At 35.5% G+C, this 24236-nt stretch overlaps 1 protein-coding gene across 1 annotated transcript in view; it reads right to left on the reverse strand.

The window, feature by feature from the left end:
* LOC134535512 (fibrillin-3-like) overlaps nucleotides 1-24236 on the reverse strand; it is a 169524-nt gene that overhangs the window by 39462 nt on the left and 105826 nt on the right. The window contains exon 5 of the mRNA XM_063374688.1: nucleotides 6174-6279. Within this exon, the coding sequence (XP_063230758.1) occupies nucleotides 6174-6279 (106 nt within the window). The remainder of the gene's footprint in view (nucleotides 1-6173; nucleotides 6280-24236) is intronic.

The following is a 24236-nucleotide window of genomic DNA, read 5'->3' on the forward strand; positions in this document are numbered from 1 at the left end:
CTTTAACAATTAAGACTATTAAGAAAATTTGTCACATTATATTTTAGCAGGCTTAAAATATTAAATTTTAAAAAAAGTAAAGTTTATATGGAAATATTAACCTACGAAACAAATGTGTAAACGTAAGTTTAATTTTAAGTGTAAGTATACAATTTATCAAAAAACTTTACATTCTTTAGTATTAAAAAATCTTGTTTTGAAATTATTTATCAATAACAAATGGTTTGTACTTCTTAGAGAGACCTTAGCCGATGCACGTGGAGTCGCTCTAGTACAATACAAAAGGCGCGTTTGACACAAGCTAGGTATTTACCTAGTCCAATGTATATTTGAGGTGCAAACCAAATGGCAATTAACAATATTCAAAAAATAATAATAGTTGAGGTATCACGCGAAATTTAAAGTACAATGTCGTGACAGAGTATAGGCGCAGTGGTAAGGCACTGAAACCACATTTCAAAGGTCCAAGGTTCAAATACTCGGTACGGTTAACCTGATTACAGTGCGCACAGAAAAAAATAATCTGTACTTTCGTAAAAGATTTCTGTGGAAACCAATAAATAATTTTTAGTACTACAATAAAGATGTTGTAGCTTTGTAAAACAAATGGCTATGGTATTTTTGCGTATATGAAATACTTTTTTCGAGATAATTATGAGTATTTCGTACGAAAATTGGCGCTAAATATTATATTTTATTTAATGTTTCATTTAAGCATAATTTTTTTACGCATGGAAAATATAGTAAAATATTAAATAATTTGACACTATTATTTTTTTTTTTTTTTTGTATTTTGGTTATTAATGTCCGCAGTTAATACTGGAAATACTTTCAGAGAAGGATTTACATATAACTATTTTAGGTGAATTCCCCGGTGATAATCTGAACCCAATATTAATGCGAACACTATTTTATGTTCATACAGTTGTTTTCATGTAAATGTACCAATTTGCACACATCTGTAATTTTACATGAATATTACTGTTACTTTTACAAAAATAAAAAAAAATAAAAATATTACTGTGTATGCATGATTCCCTGGAATCACTCCAGACAATTATGGAATGGCCACTTACTACTCGCTACCACTTATTACAGTCTACCGGATGTAAAGTCCCAATAAAACATATAAAGTTTGGTTTAGAAAAACAGTTAGTCTTATATTTTATAGTTTTTTTATGTTTATATTATAGTTAATTCAAAACAATGCGCTTATTGGGACTGACTTCATTTGTTATTTTTCGAGCCTGTTTGCTGTTTACTGAGCACTCAAAACAGTACGAACACAAAGAATGACATAATTGTAGCGATATCTGATTTTGACTTGTAATCAGTGTTTTTGTGTATTCATCTCTCTTGTCTGTTCTTAGGTTTTTTTAACAATGGATTTATGTTCAAAATAACGATTTAAATCATTACAATAGGTCATGCCCAAATTTTTCCCACAGTTTCTCTGGGGTGTTTTTGTCGTTTGACATCGTTGTCGGCAGGACAAAAATATAAAATAGAAGTAGAAGTTAAACATATTTTTGAAAAGTTATTAAACCTGTTCTCGTAGTAAACCACTTTGAATAAACTAAATCTATCCTCATTAACAGAATTGGACTTTAAGCCTTTCTGAGTGTATACTTTTAGTGGCGCGGTAGGTACAACCTGATTGCTGGAGCCACGGTTAGTTATTTCACGGATTAATTGGGCAGCAAAATAGACATGAAGCACACCAACGTTGATGATTGGATTACTGTTGGTCTTGACACGCCCTTGGTAACCCCTGAGCTAGTCATAAACAAAGAAGCGTTTTCCCAGTCACGAGTAACCCGCCGAAAGATGTGACTTTGTAATAGAACAATGAGTATTCTATATAAAAACAAAGGCTTGACTGCATGTGGACAAGTTCAGTGAAATTAATCCACGAAATTATCGTGATCTAGTGACTAGGTGGTCCCAGCGTCGACTAAGGTTATAATGCGGGTGATTTGTTGGAGGAGGGAAAGTGGATAGTAGGCGTTACGTCATGTGAGTTGTGGGAAAACATAGCTCCCTCCCCTCACAAAATGCCAACCCCTTCGAGCAGGACTTCAAACTCAGTGACATGGGAGATCTCAGGGACTGTGCGCAAGTATCACTGTATTCCACATTCTAACCCCCCCCCCCCCCCCCTCCTCAAAGGCATAACGACGAAACCGGTTAATGGCTTGTTCAGGAAGGGGGTTATCGGCTCGTTGAGAGGTTCAAGGGTCTAAATAAACGCTTGCGATCCAAACAACGTTGATAGCGAAAGGAATCGAGGGGTCGGAGGGGAAGTGGGTAATCGATTGTATCTCCCTCGTGTCCGGAAAAGTAGGGGGTGTGGCGGCCGAAGGGGGGAAAGGTAGAGCGCTCGTTTGAAGGAGGGGAATGGGGGAACATGCCGCCGGGTCGCACCCCTCTCCCGGCGTTGGTTGGATGCAGCCACCGCAATGCAGTCACTGCGACAAGCAGCGCTCGCGGCGGCGGGAACTGAAACTGCTAGCGGAACGTAACAGTGGCTCAGTCAGCAGAACATGACGAAATGTGTTCAATTTTTTTTTCTGCCACATATAATTAAAATAAAACCGGTCGTATTTAACTTAAAAAATTAAATCTGTAAATTATGATTAATTTTTTGTAAGGATATGAAACCAAACAATCGATCTAACAGAAAAATCCATTAGTTGAAAGCGTAGTTCAGTGAGCACCTTAACTTTACTAAACAGTATAGTTCTATAATGATTTAAAAAGGCGTAAGATACAAAGCTACTTAGTAAGAAATTTGTGTTTGATTAACTGATTAATATTAATGATTTATTTCATGCTTACATGGAAACTTTCACCCCATGGACAATAAATTATAATGATAGTACTTTCGCATAAAATATTCAATTGCGAGATTAATTAAATTTGTTGAAATAATGGTTGTTTATGTAATTATAAAGGTGGTTTCATATTGTCCATGTAACAAAGTGCATTTGTATCTACAACTGAACACATTTGCATGGCCAGATACTTTAAAAACAACAAAAATATGAATGATTACATCGTAAAGTTTCAATAAAAATAGTTTTCTAACATAAATAATAGGTATGGCCATGTATTTTTCACAAAAAAAAATATTAACGCTCATTAAATTGCCATAAGATATGCCCACGCTTGCCGTTTCTTCATTTTAATGGGTTACCATCCGTAGGAAGAGCCATGCCTTATTTGACCGGACCATTCCGGACGCATTTGCTTCCGGACTGAATGGCCTGTGAGTCGTGTAGGTACCAACAGTAAACATATTCCTGAAAGAAACACAACCAGTCATGAAACACAGATTACGCTACAGTGCTTTGACTCTCAGCTAATTCGAAACGTACGTGCCCCTACAAATAAATTATTATATATTATTTGCAGCTAGATTAAAAAATGTTCTATGATCTCTCAAAATAAGAGCAATTGAAGTTGTTATGGAAAAAAATACAAACAAAAACGTATAAATTATAAAATTAAAATAATGTCATCTTCTTGTTTAATGAAGCCCAAGAGGTTTATGAATTAGCATGCGAGCAGAAAAACAGGAAAATCTGCAAAATCACAGACAAGGTAACAGAGAGGTTCATTGAAGCATCGAAGGCTAAAAGATTGGAAAAAATGGGGGTGGGGGTAATAGAAGGGCGTGAAATTAATTGGTGAATAAGGGCGGAAATTGCATATAGCCCAGGGACCATATTCTTCTAAAAATCATTATGAAATTAATCACTTAGCAAATAAAAATAAAAATATGTTTAATAACTAGATATCAGAAATATTCGTGGGTCGTTCCGTGATAGGCTAGAATGAAAAACTCGTTCACCTTCATGCTTCTTCAGTGATTGGACCCCTGTTTATCTGGAGGACTCTGATCCAATGAGAAACCCTCAGCGAAAGCAGTATCGAATAATACGCATCCCAGTTCACAGGTGTCACGAGTAAGTCACCAATGAGCAAACGTGATTCGCCCAACTATAAAGAGGAATGTGGAGTCCATCGTAGAGGTCATTTTAAAACTGCGAATTTTTCCAGTCCCTGTTAGTAGAGACCTGCAAAATTCGCGGATTCATTTCGTGATATGCTACAATTCAAATAATTATACCTTAGCGCTGCTTCTACCACTGGTTCACTGTTAATCTTGAGTAATGAGGGCCAAGACCCTCGCTCAAAGAAGTGTCGAATCACAGACACTCTGTCGAGACGACTCACAAGTCAGCAGCCAATGAACAGGTGGCATTTGCCCGAGTGTGTACAGTGAAGTAGAGTCTATCCTGGAGGTCACTGAACCCGCGATTTTTTCCGGTCTCTACCTATTAGTAACGGAAAACAGTTAATTGTACACATTCTTATGTTATTATGTTGTTGGCAAACTTTAAGTTTGGCAGGTTCGTTCCATATGGTCTATTAGCATTTATTAACAATACATTTTATAAAATCATCTTTCAAGAGGGTAGACGGTGAGCGACACTTTCGCTTCAACTAAAAGACATACAAATTTGAAATTTAAGTGATATGAACCTTATTATCTATGAGAATTCCCTAATATTTGATTTCAAGAAATCAGGTCCTAAAACAGTAAACGGGGGTGGGTTAGGGATATAAGACATAAAAACTTGAAATTTGGCTAGCATGAACCCTATTATATATATGAGAATTCCCTAGGAACTGATTTCAAGAAATCAGGTCCTAAATTAGTAAACGGGGGTAGGTTAGGGAATTGGTTGATCGACATTTTCTCTGGAGCTAAAAGACATAAAACTTGGAATTTGGTAGGTATATTGATTAAGTTCTATGAGAATCTGCTAAGAAATAATTATACGGTAATCTATTCCAAATAGGGTGAACGTGGGTGATTTAGAGAATTTTTTAAAATTACATTCAGTTAAATTATATATATATTTATATATAAAACTAACAGTGTGAGAGTGTTCTGTTTGTAGATTTCCATAGCAAAGCACAGGTACATCAGCTACATTCGCGTCATTATTTATTGCAAGAAAAAAATGGCTGACCACAAGGTTTTGACATCCCTGTGTGAAAAAAAAACTAAAACTGACAACTGCATAAGCTTTCCTTTAAAACTCGCGCTAGAAACTATGCCGGTACTGTAACAGAAGTTTAGCTACTCACTGCAACTATTTCGAACCCTTCATATTTGTGTGGAGCTTGTTGAATAGTTGGCGGACGAAGTGGCGTACAGAAAAGTTTTTTAACGAAGAACATTGTAACTGACATATTGAAGGTTTTTCTACTAAAAAATAATCCTATTTCAAGGTGGTATATCTCAAATATACTTAAAAAGCTTTTTACGTAATAAATAACTAGCCAACTAGCCGTTGTATCTGGCTTCACATAAGAATATCCAGATTTTTAACAGAGCAAGATTTTCAATGTCAATATATTAAAACTGATATCTAATTAAATGCCAAGGCACAGCGTTCTTGTTTCGTATCTGACCTTAAAATGTACATTAACTTCACCAATACCTTTTTGATATAATGGCAAAGATATTTACAAAACGACTGGATAATGATGAAAAATTATATCTAATTGAGATATATATTCTTTATATTTATGTTTAAATAAAATTCCATAATTGTTGTATTTTACCACGTCCTGGCGCAACATAATAAGTTTGTTTATGCCTGTAATGGTTTGATAACCAACAACCAAAAATGCAGTCAATTTGGTGGAGTTTCTCCACTTTAAGATACATGTATTGCTTTATCAAGATAAATTGAAAATTTTAACTTACAAACAAAGTCACATTCTTGCTTTATAATGTAAGTAACAATTTCATTAAATGATTTATTAATAATAAAATTTGTTAAGTTACAAATTAGCCTCATAATAATATCACTCAAGATTGAAGAAAATATTGGTTAGTTAGATATGTCAACAAGTATAATTGGTAAGGCTCTTGGGGAACTAACTGAAGCAGAGGTGAAATACGAACGAGGAGCCGAGTCTGGTGTTTACTGTCAGTTCACGACACGAGACCACTTCTCATTGGGCCTTTAACCGACGCCTCAGCGTCCGGCCAATCGGCGGGCGATGCGTCTCGCCAATCAACGGCTGTTGATTGGGCGGAGGTCGATCACGCAACGAGCTCGCCGCGCCGAGCACAAGTCACGGCCTGTTACAGACGCCGCTGACTGTTTGCCCTGCCGCCCGCCCCCTCCGGGCAAACCTGCACTGAACATGCCGCCCTCGACATCCAGGGAGCCGTAAGTGCGCAGGGCGAGCGAGCTGCCCGCGTGTTCCTCACACTGAGCCACTTCCTTACGCACATTCCTTTCACATATATCTGTAACTTTGTACATTTACATGAAAACAACTGTATGATTGCAAAATACTGTTCGCAGTAATACAGGTTCGTATTCTCACGCAGACATTCGTGCTTTGTGTTGTCCCAGTACCTACAATAACAAAACCCTTCCCTGAGTAGCTTTCCAGTAACAACTGCGCACATAATAAGCATGCCACAACAAAATAAATACAATTTATTGAATATTCTTTTATCCTTTCCATGGTTTAAAAAAGTTACGTTTGAATGAAACAGCAATTAAAATATAAATTTATGCGCTATGTTCGTAAGAAATACTCATTATTATCTCGAAAAAGTATTTAATATATGCAAAAATTATCACAGCCATGTGTTGTACAAAGTTACAGTATATTTCTTGCAATATTAAAAACAATTTCCTGGCAACTGGTTTCCAGAGGAATAGTTTGTAATAGTATCAAAACAATTTTATGTGTATATCTAGATTCGCTGTTTATTATTAAAGTAGGCTTGTAAATGGCGATGACGTCCTCAGAGGGTAACGAAATTGTGAAACGGAGTGTTACGAAAAGCACAAATATCAGGAGTGGGGCACTCGATGGCGGATTTATAAAAGGAGGTCCAGGAGTGTGGTGCTAGATGGAATGTTTACATAGTACCACACTCTCATACTTGCTCACGTGAATAAGTTCACCCTTGCATACTTGCGAAATTGCATACCGGCACTCATTATTGTTAGGGGCATGTCTTTTTGCGAAACGATTTGAGAACCTGAGAGTCAAAACACTATAGTATAGTCTGTGTTTCGTGATTGTGAAAGTTTCTTTCAGATACAGGTCTACTGTTAGAACACCAATTACAGTAATTCGGTACGGAAGCAAACTCATCCTGTTTGGCCCGGTCAAATAATGGTATGACTCCGTTTGCAGACGGCCGCCAATTGCATACCGTATTACAGTTTAATGGGCGCTCAGATCTTTTCGCGAAAAATTCCTGCCCCTAGTTATTTTATATTCTTATATCTAACTCTATGTACAAAGTGACATTTCTAAAACGCATGCTGGCCAAGTAACCGTGTTATTTTTCGTCACTTTGCTTCATATCGGTAGATTTTATGTTTACCCAGGTATTAGGTTACGTTTATATGGAAATCAGTAAACGTAAGTTTAAGTACATACGGGTTTTAGACGTATTGAGGTTATGAGAGACGGTGAAGGTTGGTGAGATGGGAACATTAATACTTGGAAGGAAACTTTTTGTGTTTTGTAGTAAATTTGTTACCTCCCGATGTATGATACATGGTATCTGATGTTTGTAAAGTATCAAGAAAATAATAATTATCAAGTTACAATTAGCCCCAAAAAGCTTAATATGTTGACTGAAACTGTGCTAGCTAGAAATTATTTTTCTGGGTTTTCACAGCTGCGTAAAACATACAAAATAACTTCATAAATTTTGTAAAAAGCGAAACAAAAACTAAAAATGGCATGTGAAGGCGAGTATTAGCGTCTATGCGCAGCGAGTCTGTTACACTGTAAAACAAGTATTTATAACTGAAATATTAATGTCAATTTACGGATAATTTAAATTTATGCATTTAGATGTAAGAAACTGTATACTCCTAATTTTTTTCTAGTAATACTAGGTTTGGATTCTTACCCAGGAATTAATAATTTGTGTTGTCTCATTACCTCCAATAGTTAAGTTATTTATAAACCGTTCCCTGAATAGCTTCTGTTATTCGCACATTCAGGCAAAGTGGCTGACATCTGGTGGTTTGATTTTGAATCACCGAAGACGGTATAAACAAAGGGAGCGTATGCTTGGTTTCAAGGAGCGTTAAAGGATGGCAAGATGTTTTGGATTCGTGGTTTGAGTAAATTTTTTTGAATTAAGCAGTGTATGAGATATGTTTCAAGTTCGGAAGATACAAGAAATTTGTGTAATGTATTGCTCAGTTCCGGACTGTAGAGTTTATTCAGGAAAAAATGTTTCAATGCATCGTTTTCCTAAGGACGCGAAGTTGAGAAGACGATGGGCGCATGTTTTAAGAATAGGCAAACCAGTAACCAACTATATGTATGTATGTCAACATCATTTTACGAAAGAGGATATCTTTTATAGAGGTAGGTAATTGTTGTTTTTCTTCTTACTTACTAGGCTCTTATCAATAGTGGGTACTATAAACAGCAATTTCACCAAAATGGTAAGGAATTCCTTATCTCCGCCTTTTGCAATAAATTCAGAAAGGTTTATATTAATAACTAAAATTTTACAGAATTTTTTACTTTTGTTTTAAAGAAGAGGGGCAAAACTAAATAATTACCATACTACAGCTCGTAACCTATAATTCATACTCAAATCATAAAAATGAGATATTTAACTTGAATATAGGTACATATATAAAATAGAAAGTAGTTTTTAAATGATAATATCATCTAATCCAGGCCACCATAAAATGGCTATACATTTAAAAACTGTAAGCATTCATGACATTTTAAATATATTTTTTTAAAGACTCGTATAAAAGCGAACTTAAAACACTTAAGAATAATCTATATAGGAAATTAGTACTAAATATGTTTATTTATTTTTAATTATTTTAATTTTTTGTAGGAACATGTTTTATTCTCAAGTATCTTCTCATTTCTCACAGGATACTAATAATTCTGTATTTTGAACTCCTTTTGCACTACATTGTAACCTGTTTTCCCAGCAAATCATTTTTCACACCAACACCACCTTCTACTGTGCTCTATTAGCACTTATCATAAGTCTTAAGGAAAAATATAAAATATAACCATTTCTGTTAAATCTTAAGTCATCATGTGGTTTGCACACGACCCGTCAAAATTCCTACACAAAAATCATAAACCATTCCACTACCATGCATTGAGTCATATTAAGTACACAACTAATTACGATTCATAATTCATAATTCTTAATTTTCAATTATAAACCCAGTTTAAGTACATAGTTCATGATTTCGTGCATTTCAACTACGGGTTCAAACATTTTATAATTATCACCTACAGACACACGATAACACAAATATCCATTACAAATCAACAATCTCAATGCCGTCTTTGCCCTCCATTTTGTTATATGCAGTGCTGCGCTCTAGAAGTGCTAAATCCGCGAATTAACTGCGCACATTATTAAGCATAATAGATCAAAGTAAAGTCCAATAGTTTAATACTCGATTATCTTTCCCACGGTAAAGAAACTGTATGCTTGTATAAAATATCAATAAAAATTTATTATGATGCACCAATTTTCGCAAGCGCGACAAGAAATATTCACTATGGTTTCCAAAAAACCGTATTTTATATATGTAAAATTAACCATACTAATATGCAGTACAAATAAAAATTATTTTTCTTGTAGTATTATAGTCTATTTTAGGCATCTGTTTCCCGAAGCATTCTTTGTTTTAAAGTCCAATAAAAAAGAATTTGTATTGACGAGAACATAACACTGTGGAGGAAGACTGGTGAAAGAATCGATATCGACATACGCCAAGAGCAATCTTAGAATTTGCTTCGAGTGATTTTGAGAAACCATTAAATACACATTTATGGCGGTTAGATCGAAACTCAAACTCGTGAGTAGGAGTTCATTGCTTTACCGCTGTAGCACAGTAGTACTAAACTAATTAATCCTATTAAAAGCTTTTTTTATTTAAATACTTTTAGCCCGCTAAATACTTTTTGAACTAAGGGAGTTTCAAAACATAAAATAGACAAAAATAAGACTTATAAACAAAAATTATATTATTATATAAAAAAAATAATATACGTGCACAGACATACGTGTGTTTGTGTAAAACAAATTACACTTACTCAATAATACAACAAAATAAAAATTTAGTTTTTTAATCAATATTATAAATGTTAACAGATGAACAACATATTTATAACGTTAATATTTATAAAACAAGTATCTGGCATAGGTATGGGAATGATAAAATACAAGAAATTATTTTCGTCACCAATAAGTTATCATTCCATGCTATGTATCCATCAACAGACAAAATAATTATTTAAGAACGAGTTGGGACCAAAATGGGTCTTTACGTTGAGGCCGGGCCCCACCAGAGTCCGAACTCCCACTGCAAGCACAAAATCCCTGTTACTTCCCACAGGGTAAAAAAACTTGCCCAGATGGGGCCTAACCTGCATATTAAAATTCAAAATCAAAGTGAACATTAAAAACCTATGCTGAAAAATGTAAGGTGGCAAAAACTTTGACCGAACACATCAAATATATTTTCAAGGTTTATTGTTAATCTTAATATCTCACAAATATTACAAAAATAGTTAGATCTCATAAATATATCACAAATGTTTTATAATTGACTAGAGATATCTCATAAATAACAAATATTTTATAATTTATACACAATAAATATTCCTGACTTTAATACTTTCTTTGGTTTCAAAACTCTAGGCTAGAAGAGTACATTTAAATGCTTAATGACTTTAAACCAAAAATAAACAAACCATTAATCAACTCGCAAGGAAAAGGTCTTTGGAGAGCTAAAAATCAATTAATTATTGAAAGCAATATGGCCGCCAACAACAGCAAAATGCACAGGAGGTGCAGCAAAATTGACCAAGTGCCAATCCACATTATGAACACCTAAAGCAACACTAAGCTTAAACAGGTGCATCATATTCGCACAAAACACAAGTCCAATGGTTACTACTCAAAGTTATTTTCATCATTATCAAAACTTTAAACTCTACTGGCCATATCATAACAAATAATTACAACACCCATACTTAGCTCTCCAAAACACCTTGCCTTCTGTCAATCTCTCTCTTTCTAATGCCTCATGATGATGTTGGTGATGGTCCTGCTGCTCCATGCCTAACTGATCAAAATCCCGGGCTTATATACCCATTTCTCACCCCCCCCCCCCCCTTCTCTCCTATTGCCCCTCCAATCTCGGGATTAATAGAGATGATTTTCGAATGTTCTAGAAAGATCTTCATACCAGTTCACATAATCGATAAACAACCAATTTCCGGGATTTATTCTTCTTCTTGCTAAATCCGGAGTTGGTAACACTGAATTCGATGTTGTGTAGGAATGAAGTCTCCACTTTGTCTATGGTATTTTGTTGAAAGCGCACTGTCTTCTGCCGCACACAGCCGTAGCTTATCTATGAGTCGTGACGTCACAAGAGGTCAGTTTATTCCTACACGTCAACAATAGAAGGTAAGCTTCTTCATGTCCTTAAATGTTTGGTGGTGGAAATTTAATTTAACGTCTTGTGACCAGACACGGTCACATCCTCCTCCCCTGAAACTTCACTGCAGGAGGGCATCTTCTTCCAGGTGATAAAAAGTCTTGGGATGGCCAGTCACAAGTCAGATCTTCACCTGTCAGTTTCCACAGATCTAGAAGCCGAAGTATTCAAGGAAGCGGACGAAGTACCTGCTGGTGGGCGAGCTGCCATCAGAGCTAATGTAACTGAGACGAATTGGTGGGTGATGTTGTAGCGGGGGAGCGGCAGGCTTCTGCTGTTGGATGCTGAACTGTAGATGGTCTTGAAGAAAATGAAGTTCTCGAAGTTCTCATGCAGCAGTCGGTGTACTCGGTGTCGAGGTAATCCCAGAAACAGAGGGAGCAAGGAAGTAAAAGGAGAGACCTACGTAATTCAACCCCTTCCCAAAAAAACAGAGAGAGAGAGAGACCTCCAAGACACTAATTCTCATGTTAAAAACAAACTCATCTTAGAATCTACAAACTATATCACAGATCAGAACTTGACTAGACAACATATTTAAAATATTTCATACAAAAACACATCATTAATAAGCGTATAAATTCTTAAAAGGAGCATGGTGATTTTGAACACATCATATTCAAGAATCATAATATTAACAAAGATCAACAACAATATTTTGCTTAACTAGATTACATTCTCGCATATAACAACAGAATACTCTTAGATAAAAAGACTTGATCTCGAGAGAGAGAGAGATCACATTACATTCTACATACATAATTCAAACCTTGCGGCCTTTTCTTAATCGGACAATAATACTGAATGTGCCCTTCTTTACCACACAAAAAACATTTAATTTGCTTCTTTTCCTCAATCCTATTCGAACCATTCCCATTTTCGGGTCTCACATTATCCACTGCCTGAACCTCTGCCTGGGAGCTTGACTCATTAGAAATGTTAGTCTGCTTAACATTAAAAACTTTCCCTTTTTCGGTTTTAACCTGCTTAGAATTTTGAAGCCGAAAACAGTTCTCAGTGATATGGTTAGTTCTATGGCAAAATTCACACTTCTGAAGTGTTGAGACCTTAGGTTTAGGAGCAATACTCAAACTACTGTCAGCAATGGTTAATTCTACTTGGGTGACCAATATAAGCTACTCAAACAATGTGGCTGGTTTGTTAGCGAAAACGAAGAAACGACTGTAAGCTGGGGCCAGATTATGAAATACCAATTCAACAAAATAACTTTCTTCACAGGGAAAACCTAACACTTCCACCAGACACATTGTTTCATAAACAAATGAACGCATAGATTCATCGGGACTTTGACTCCTATCCAGAATCTGCATTCGGATTTTCTGAATAGCCACACTAGAACCCACATTCCTCAAAACTTCCTGACTTAATTTTACAAACTCCCAGTTCTTGTGAATAGCTTCACTGAAAATAGGCTGAAGTAACTCAGGAACTTTTAGCAATGCCGCAGCAAACACTACTTTATCACTACATATTCCAAGTTTGCTTACTTTCAGAATCTCTACCAGAAATGTTACTACCAAAGACAACCCAAGACTTTTAAGCAGAGGAACCCTTTCTACCACATTACTGGGGAGAGATTTTAACTTTTTCAGAATCGACTCACCCGGTTCACTAACTGCCTCATCGTCCTTTCTGACTAACGAGCGGGCCGCGCTTCGGAGACTGTCTATGGAGTCGCTCTCTTGGCAGGATATCCCTGCATCTGTGAGTAACGCGATCAGAGAAGCCTTGCTAAGGGACTGGATCCATGCAGTACGAGGTCCTGTAGACATTGTGGCAAACACCCAGCAACTTTTCCAAACACAAGAGTAAACAATATCACCAACTTCCCCAATGTTATGCCACACATACAAAAGAGAATGAGCAAAGGTAAGCAGAGTTGCGCAGGAAATGAGGCCGGGCCCCATCAGAGTCCCAACTCCCACTGCAAGCACAAAATCCCTGTTACTTCCCACAAGGTAAAAAACTTGCCCAGATGGGGCCTAACCTGCATATTAAAATTCAAAATCAAAGTGAACATCAAAACCTATGCTGAAAAATGTAAGGTGGCAAAAACATTGACCGAACACATCAAATATATTTTCAAGGTTTATTGTTAATCTTAATATCTCACAAATATTACAAAAATAGTTAGATCTCATAAATATATCACAAATGTTTTATAATTGACTAGAGATATCTCATAAATAATACAAGAATAGTTAGATCTCATAAATAACAAATATTTTATAATTTATACACAATAAATATTCCTGACTTTAATACTTTCTTTGGTTTCAAAACTCTAGGCTAGAAGAGTACATTTAAATGCTTAATGACTTTAAACCAAAAATAAACAAACCATTAATCAACTCGCAAGGAAAAGGTCTTTGGAGAGCTAAAAATCAATTAATTATTGAAAGCAATATGGCCGCCAACAACAACAAAATGCACAGGAGGTGCAGCAAAATTGACCAAGTGCCAATCCACATTATGAACACCTAAAGCAACACTAAGCTTAAACAGGTGCATCACATTCGCACAAAACACAAGTCCAATGGTTACTACTCAAAGTTATTTTCATCATTATCAAAACTTTAAACTCTACTGGCCATATCATAACAAATAATTACAACACCCATACTTAGCTCTCCAAAACACCTTGCCTTCTGTCAATCTCTCTCTCTCTAATGCCTCATGATGATGTTGGTGATGGTCCTGCTGCTCCATGCCTAACTGATCAAAATCCCGGGCTTATATACCCATTTCTCACCCCCCCCTTCCCTCCTATTGCCCCTCCAATCTCGGGATTAATAGAGATGATTTTCGAATGTTCTAGAAAGATCTTCATACCAGTTCACATAATCGATAAACAACCAATTTCCGGGATTTATTCTTCTTCTTGCTAAATCCGGAGTTGGTAACACTGAATTCGATGTTGTGTAGGAATGAAGTCTCCACTTTGTCTATGGTATTTTGTTGAAAGCGCACTGTCTTCTGCCGCACACAGCCGTAGCTTATCTATGAGTTGTGACGTCACAAGAGGTCAGTTTATTCCTACAAGTCAACAATAGAAGGTAAGCTTCTTCATGTCCTTAAATGTTTGGTAGTGGAAATTTAATTTAACGTCTTGTGACCAGACACGGTGACAACGTGAACAGAGGTTGCAAACATTTGAATACAGCCAAAAGTGCTACATTATTTCACATGAGCTAGGTAAAAAATACATGACAGCGATCAAAACTCATGTATTCCTTTTTCCCAAGTAACCTGTACAATAAATAATTAAAGATCTATAAATGTTTTAATGAGTTTTAAGCTATTAATTACAATTTAACTATGAGTAATGATTTTTAGAGGTGTTATAAATGTAATTAAAGATTATTTAATATTTTTAATCAATAATTATTCAGTTTTTCCTAAATACCTAGAAACCTAATATTTTCAGGGTGTAATAACAGCCAATATTTTTTTTTTATAATCAGCATCCTTAAAGGGGTAGTATCCTTATCTTATTTACTTATACATTAAATATTCTGCCCATGGTTAAAAATACAACTACATTTAATTGTTTGTTAAAGGCCTTTTCTAATAAACAAGGTTTTTTTATAAACTTAATGGCTAATTTTTATGTTATATGGGAATGCAGTTTTTTATTAACCATTTGTATGTGGCATTCGATCTAAACATTTATTTTTAATATGTGTTCATAAATCAGTATAAATTATGTGTTCCTAATTCCTCAAATACCTTAAGTCTCTGAAGTTTTAGAAAAAACATACTTTTTAATTTTTTATGAATGCTACACTAAAAATAAAAAAAATAAGAAGGAAACTTACAAAAGTTTTATTGGAAACTATATACCAAATAATTCCATGCTTCCAGTACAAGGTAGGAATGACATAAAATTTTGCCTGAAATTTCCAAATAACCATAAATAAGGACTTGTTTACTAGGAAAAACTCGTCATAGAAATTAAAAATTGTTATATTATGAATTTATTAAAAATCATGTGCAATAACACAAAATAATACAAACAAAATGTATTTGGATACTACCTGTTTAAAATAAAGAGTTTTATCTATACAAATGTTTATTTAAATACTTGGTCAATCCATTTCAAACTTTCAAACTATACTAGGTTTCGAATATAAATTAAAATTTAAGATTCTCAAAACCAATAAAAACACTTGTCGATGTGATAAAACCATTTGTAAACTATCATCATATGGTTATTTTTTTGATTTAATTTCAATCACCGGCAAAATGACAAAATTAAAAACAATTAAGGAAACCACCCCCTTTAACAAAAAAATGTGGACCATGGTTGACTGGGCATCGAATCCACTTTCCGAGGCGGGACGCAATAGCCGCAGAATGCCCACCAGGAAGTCGTGAAACAAAACAACTGGTTATTTATGACCCTTGCGTTTCACATTATCTGTGGGCCATTGGCCACGCTTCTCTGGATATAATAAGATTTTCGGTTTCGTACTGTGCCAGCTATTGGCAGTCTTTGCCGAAGTTTATTTTAAAAGTGTTGCAATCAGTATCCACGCATAGCGAATCTCTCCTAAAAATATATATATATATTCGTGGTGCCTTTAAGTAAAAATTTTAAATTAAATATTTTAGAAAAAAAATAACTACTCATACATTTAAAAAAATGAATTAGTTTAATGTATTGCAAGCGCACTGATAACAAAATTAAAAGTAAAAAATATTGTTATTACTTATGTGGGGAGAACTGGGTTCGTAAGGGATAGCCCAATTAAGTTTTATTACAGTTTTATTAAGTACTAATAATTAAAATATCATATCACTAATCACTGGCAATTAAAAATGTTTATGCGCAAGTCACTCAATGTTTGTCAAGTTTTACATTTCGCACTCCACACTGGAGCTAGGCTGAACAGTGGTTCGCCCCTTACCTCGCGCCTGACCACACAGTCTCGCGCCACTCAGTCGCACTCTCTCGATCCCTTCGATCCACGTCGCGCCACTCTCGAGGGAGTCTCTCACCCTCTTCGCTGATATCGCACTTCCCTTCACTCGCGGAACTCTCCGAACTCTCGAAACTTCGGAACTCGCTCGGAACTGTCACGAGATTCCAGAGGAGGCCGACGTCACTGCTTAAGTACCCGTGACGCCCTTCTCGAACCAACAAGAGCGGCTGTGACGAGTCGCGTCATCCCAGGACCGACCCGACGCCCTAAACATCGATAATGGCGACGGCTATTCACGCCACTCCACGCGGTGGTAAATGTAAGCCTGGAATTCCCAGGCCGCTAAAGGTAATAGTAGCCTGAGACGGGGCGATGCGTTGGGAAAGAAGGGGTGAAGGGGAGGTAGCGAGGACCCTTGTAATCCGGCCAGGCACTCGTAGCTTGTCTTACGTCAATGGGTGGCGCGTGACGTCAGTGGCCGCACAGGGCCGCCAGCCAGCTCCGAACCTGGCGCGCGTCGCGGTCGTGTCTGTGTTCGTAACAATATGTTTATTGTACTGACTCCTTATTTAGTTTTTGATTATTGATATTAAAAATCGTAGGTAAATATTCTATGTCCAATTTTATGAAAGCAAAAATAATATTGTGTGAAATAATTACAACTATTATTTATATTTCAGTAAGTATTACATTTGCCAATGCCCGACGCATAGTCATTCAATGCTGATACGTAATAAAGGAGCCGGGGCCTGACTTAGGCCTGCCGTAAGGTGGTATGTAGAATTCCAAGTCATAATTTAATATTTACATTACATAAGGTTAAATTTTCTGGCTGAAATTCTACAAAATGAAAAAAAAAATATTATAATATCGCATAAGTATGTGTAGTATGGATAAGGAGATTGAAATGGCATATAAAACTGGAAATTTTTAGGTTTTAAGGTTTAAAGTACTTCGTACTATGTGATATGTTTTATTTATTTCTAAACAAATTATCTATTATCTAATATCCTCAGAAGTTGTATGATTTTAAAAGGCTAAATAAAATTAAATATTTCTTTTCTGAAATAATTAAAACCATATCTTGCGGTAGCCATCACAAAAATTCTTATTTATTTATTCCATTTGGTTCTCCTTATGCATACTGTTTAAAAATGATCAAAAGTCACTTTGTCAGCTAATTATGCAAAATTTATTTACCATGTATTTTTTTTATTTCGTTGAAGTTCAGCTACTCAAAGTTCACAAGTTTAACCGTGTTAAACGTAAAAATAAAATAATGGCCTGAAATGGTACATACACCTTTAAAGTAGTCACTCAAGAGTGTTTTGCAGGGTTCAAGTGAACTGCTTTGAGCGCGAAACAAAAACATATAACTCCTCGGTTGGGCAGTGTTTCGTGGGAAACTCAAGAAAATGTTTTCTGTTTAATGAACAAAATAAAAACTCTAATCATATAAATATTTTTTAAGGTTTTCTGAAGAAATAATATGCGTAACTCTACAATGGTTTTTGTATATTTAAATAATTATGTTACAATTTGCTGAGAGTAATGCACAAAATAGGTGTTTCCGTAAATCGTCTTAAATACAGCATCATATTTGTAAAAAAATATTAATAATTTTAAATTGCTTGTAGAAATAAATGTCATCCGATTTAAGAAAGCATCCAAGTGATTGTATAAAATAAGTAAAATAATGTTTCTCACGAGATGTAACTATAGAACGCTCCAAACGATGCTCGAGTTTTAGCGTAACTTGTGAAATTGGGTCGGTCTGTAGTTGGGGAAGGGGTGGTGACTAGCACCATGGGGGAAGGGGGGAGGCTGTCCTTGGCAACGGGGTTCACCGACCCCGTCGCACGGAGTGCGTGCGCGACCGGAAGTCGTGGCGTGACGCGCGCGACCGGGTTGGCGTGTGACGTGATCGCGTTGCGCGTCCTTCCAACCCCCGACCACCCTTCTCTTACCCGTCCCACTTTGAACAAACCACCCGCAACCCGATTGTATTGTATTTCCGAGATACGTCACTGGAAAAGTCAAGGCATCACGAATTCTCTCTACAAAACTCGTTATGCCCTTGTTTCTATCGGAAACGCTATTCGTAAATAGTAGCCAAGACGCCCCATACTTAAGAGTGTTTCCTTACACAGGTTTGGAGGACAAAACATTAACGAATTTTTTTAAGACTTAAACAGAACTAAAATATGTTATTTTAAAAAAACAAATATACTATCTAGTTCTCAAAAGTTGTAAATCTTTATCTGACATGAGATTTAAATTATATTTTTTACAAAATAATTATTTAGTACATGCCTTTTCTTTTAATCTTTTGAAAGACTGAGTGAATATATAAAAGTGTTTGCTTCAGTTCTATGAACCTTTATAACATTTCAATGATGTTTTAAAATTACTCAAGAGTTTACTTCACAAATAAATTATGAATTATTACGTAATATATAAACAACCAATTCGCCTGGACAGTCTCCTTAGAAATCATAGACAAGTGCAATAAAAAAATTAAATATATATTTTCATTAATTTACAGTGGAAAATATCTATTTTCTTAAGTTAAGGTAATAATACATTTGAGTTTTTTTTAATGCCAGTCATTTTAAAAACATGCTATTATGTATCATATCAGGTATAAGTTATTTGCCAAGCGTATAAGAATGTTTCGTTATAAAACGGAACTTCAGACTGTCAACATAGATTATTTCAGGTAAGAATAATTAATTTTTGATACATCTAAGTTACAATCTTATTGTAAAACCATAAAGTAATGTAATAAACAGTCCGGTACTTTCTATTGGTCTTAACTTTACATCACTAGAACATAGGCCAGTTAAATATTTGCCTTTGAGTCATAATTTATTATGGGTTACATTCAAACAACTAAAAAGAAAAAAATAGTAGTTTCAGTTAAGCTTGCTGGAAAACAAAGTTAATGTAAAATTGTATGGGTTGCGACGTTTAACGTACTAATGTGAGAAAATTTTGTATATAATAAAATGTTTGTATTTTAATTAGTTATGGGTCACATCCAAATTTTCTCGAATCCAAATCTTGTATTTGAATCGCAAAGAGTATCTCGAATATACACCTAGAATCTGAATCTAGGTCTTAAGGCTCCAAAATAAAATAATGTTTATTAAAAAAAATATATATATTAACTACTTTTAATAACATTAAACGCTTCAATACTTGTTTGACAAAAGAATTTTCATAATCAATAATATTGTAATTTTATTTATATAATTAAATTTTAAAAGTACACTATCTTAGGGAATAGCAACATGATAGTTATAAAGAACTAGCTGACCCGGCGAACTTCGTACCGCCTTAGCGTAGCAATGATGCACTACTTTATTTTGTATAGCTGACCTATCTTAGGTATGAGTACCTATTCAATTTGAACTGGAATCTATAATATCCTCCATATAAAAATGAATCCATAATTCCCTGGTATCACTATAACTGAAAAGGACTTTACTAATTTAATTAAATAAAAAACAAAATATATATTGTCAAAATAGTGTTTATTCCATAGGATTCAATAATTCCACTAATGTTTTTTACAAATTGCTATTGAACAACTTGGCATTTTTAAGTAAACAATGAGCTCAATACCACGCGCGCTCTATAAATCAACTAATAGTCTCTGTACCCCTCACTGCTTCTCTCTACTCTAATGCTTTTTGATAAACTATATTTTTAGTTTTATGTTCTGGCGCGTAAATAAATAATGTTGATGGTTTTCCGACACGGGAACAGGCGACATATAATTGGCCATGTGAAAAACATGGATTTTCTAGGTTGATACCACATACACTTAGCGACTGCCCTTGCGATTTATTTATTGACATTGCAAATGCAAGCCGCTCTTTAAAACAATTATATGTCAAACGACATAAATTTACACTAAAAAAGTTCAAAAATGAAAATTCAACTGTAAATTAAAGAAAACGGTTGTATTCTTCTTTATAAGTAAGTATATCACACAAAAACAAACATAGAAAATGTTTACATAATGTATTGATTTGTTTTTATATTTTTAAACTGCAACACAGTAATAACGAATTATGGCATGACAATGGCCTAGGCAGAATGTACACAGCCAGAATAGCCTGCGCCAGCAGCTCTGTACCGAATGTACCGGTACAATATGTAGTAAAACGTTAATGTTGATAAATATTTCCTAAACGATACAATTTCTTTACATCCTCTTTGAAGATATTTGCAGAAAACATTCTGTCAATTCTATGTCAAACGTCATAAGGTTACTTTAAAAATATTTATATTGTACAAAGTGTTGGGTTAGTTTGGAAATAATTTTATATATGGTGGTTCAGTATTCTTAAATTTTCTAATTTTCCGTTAAATTTTTTCTTTCATAAGAACCTTCTCGTGACAATAACAAACACAACAAAAAAAGAATTAGTGAAATCGGTTCAGTCATTTACGCGTGATGGCGTGACCAAGGGAAATAGGAATTCATTATTCTTAAATTTTCTAATTTTCCACACAATTTTCTTAATTTTTTCTTTCATAGGAACCTTCTCCTGACCATAGCAAACACAACAAAAAAAAATTAGTGAAATCGGTCCAGCCGTTCACGCGTGATGCCGTGACCAAGGAAAACGGGTTCCATTTTTATATATATAGATAAAAAATAACCTAGTAAATTTCAGAGGTTATCAGTGTTGAAATTTTTAGTTTACAATATATCATCAAATATTTTTCCTCCAATGTTGAACCAAATAGTATGGATTTGGTGGTATTTGAGTATTTCAGTATTTGAAAGCCCTATCCCTAATATGAATATTTCTTTAATGTGTTGCTGGTGAAATGTGTGCTGACAACTTGCCGTGCGCCTGTGATGTAAACTAGGGATCTCGGCCAGGGAAGAGCCGTGATTGGCCGGCAGTCGGTGTGTCCAGGAGCCTTGACCTCGACTCGTGTCGGTCTTCAGGCGCGCCATGTGGCACCCAACACAATCACTTCTCTGGCCAAGTATGTGCCAGCTGGAAAACCAACTTTTTTATTCGCCCACTCTGAAGATCTCGACAACAGACTCCCGTATCCGCGTTTCCGTAGCGCAAAAAAAAATATATTTCATTTATTTTTCTCCTTCCCGACTTACGGAAAAGTTATAAGCTGAGTATTTTACAAACGTTAATATAAGCAATATAGTTACAAAGATGTATCTCCCCGCATTGGTTAAAATGACTAAAAAATAAATATTTCTACAATTAAATAATTGTAATATTATTATCATCGTAGACGCGCGTATAAATGTTTGCTCACCGTTATCGCTGACATACAATTTTTCATTTTACTGCGCCTGCCAAGAATTACTTATGTGTCCCGCAAGGCAGTTGTGTGGAGATGGTTGCGTACCACATTTACAGCTGAAACATCAGTTTCTTTTGGTTTGCCAACCATGACATTTTCATTTTTATCCGTGAATAAGAATAATCAAAACAAAGAAATTTTGATTTTCTCTGCAACGTTGTATAATAAATAAAAAAAAGTGTGTGCGTGGACTCCACGCGAAATAAAAGTGAAATTTCTTGCTTATTAGGTATAGATAAAGATAAATTACTAGAATTTTTTTAAGTGAACAATATAAATAATAACTGACAATGTTAAGGATGCTGGTATTATCTTGAATGAAAAAAACTGAGGAGTAGAGAAACACTATACGGGTTACGAGAATTCCGTAGCATCACTGCTACGTCAATTATACCTCTCTCCTGCCGTCTCCACTTCCGGCCGTTACAACTAGCATACAGCATGTTCCGCTACGTACGTATCCCCCTCCCCCTTGCCATTATCCCATTCGACCACTAGTGCATGCTTCGGAGTGGCGTCACCGCTGACGCAATCCCCTCCCCTACCGGTTCCCCCACCACCACCACGTACCTAACTATTCCCCTCAAGCGTTCGGAATTTTCGTAACGCTCGAAAATTTTAACACCCTCAGCAAAGAAGTTTCACTTCAAAAACTAAAGTTAAATTAAGAAACCTGTTGTATTTAAAATGGTTACAAATGTATCCATTGTTTTTACCATTGACCTAGAATTTCACATATAAAAATTAAATTATATTTTGGAGAAAAATTCAAATTAAGTCGATTAAAACAATAATTTGGTCTCGTAGTTTCATTCTAAACAGACTACCAAAGTTAATAAAAGTCTGAACACTATTGGCAGGAACGGAATTTTTAATTTCTAAAATAGACTAAATTCAGTTAAACGCTTACTGCATTTGTGAACTCTTTTAATTACGATTATTAAAGAATATTTTCTTACTTAGGCACGCATACCTATTTCTTGGCGCGACCATGGCGTGGTCTTTAGAACTATGTGGAACTCGGCAAATATAACGCTTTAATTCATGATCACCGAGCCTTCTTGCGTCCGCGTTTGGAAAGGCTGTTAACCCCGGCAAGAGGGAGGAGAGAAACAATGGAAACAGTGCGATCGATGGATGCGTGTGGGTGGAAGGCCTCGAGGATAAAGTGACGCAGTTCAAAGTTTTCTAATATCCCGCAGGAAAATATTACGCTGATGGCTTCCGGGAGGCTTCACAGGCTAGCCGCGGTAAAGTCCTGGGCGGAGGGTCCAAGTGGTAGGAATCTCTCCGCTAGAGTTCTCTCCGGGCACGCTAAGAGGACGGCAGTGCCCTCTCCTCCACTCAGCCTCCCCGCCTAAACAACCCTCTCACGGGAGAGAGAGAGAGAGGCGGCGCGGTCGAGTAGTTGCACAGCCCCGCCGCTGCCGCTACACTGGCGCAACCTATTATCCACGCTCCGCAACTGTGGTTGCCAAGGCGACGGTGGCTCCGCGGGGGAGATGGGAACCACTGCTGCACACGAGGGCGCAAAAGTGGCGTAACTGCGCAACTCTTGCTTGGCATTCCATTTCATCCATGCAAATATATTATAGACCCTGTTTAACATTGAAAATTAATTTTTTCTATACGTACATTATTTGTCAACAAAGTTGTAGGGGTGATATTTGGACAAAAAATTGGCTTCAAATTAACTCCGTCAAAGAAAGTTTAATAGTTAACCTAGTTAAAGTTTATTTTAAGCCTGATCTATCTCAAACTTTTTAATTTTGATCTCATTTTAAAATGAAGTAGTGCATTACAGTGTCAGATGAAATTTTTAGACTTTTCATGAATTTTATGAAATTTTTTAACTTTATAAACAACTGTAAAGTTTACTCATATTAATACTAGTTACATAAAACAATTAGTTTTAGGTGTTCTTTAAATAAAGTAATTACAATTAGCTTTTTACACATAAATGTTTTTGCATACGGCATTTACACAAACATTATTTTATGATTTTACTATATTAACCTCTTTAACTGTCCATATGTTTGTCACTTTTTTAAAGTTTCGTCATGACAGAAAGGAAAACAATATCCGTTTATTCTACGCAAGATTTTGATTGACGATTCCGTCCAACATCCTACATATTTTAGAACCCTTCCTAGAAGCAAAATATTTGATGGAAACTCAAGTCATCCAACTGGTCAAGCAGACATGGCTGCGCTAGTGACGGTTTAGATGACGTCATACCATCTTACTTTATTAGACAAAATATATTATAAATTGTTGGAAACTAATGTTTTACAATGACAGGGCCTTTAGGAAAATTATTAATTATATTTTGGCTAACAGAGAGACCTTTTGGGACAAGTAACACAAA

This window comes from Bacillus rossius, chromosome 1 (assembly GCF_032445375.1).
Source record: "Bacillus rossius redtenbacheri isolate Brsri chromosome 1, Brsri_v3, whole genome shotgun sequence".
NCBI classification, from domain to species: domain Eukaryota; kingdom Metazoa; phylum Arthropoda; class Insecta; order Phasmatodea; family Bacillidae; genus Bacillus; species Bacillus rossius.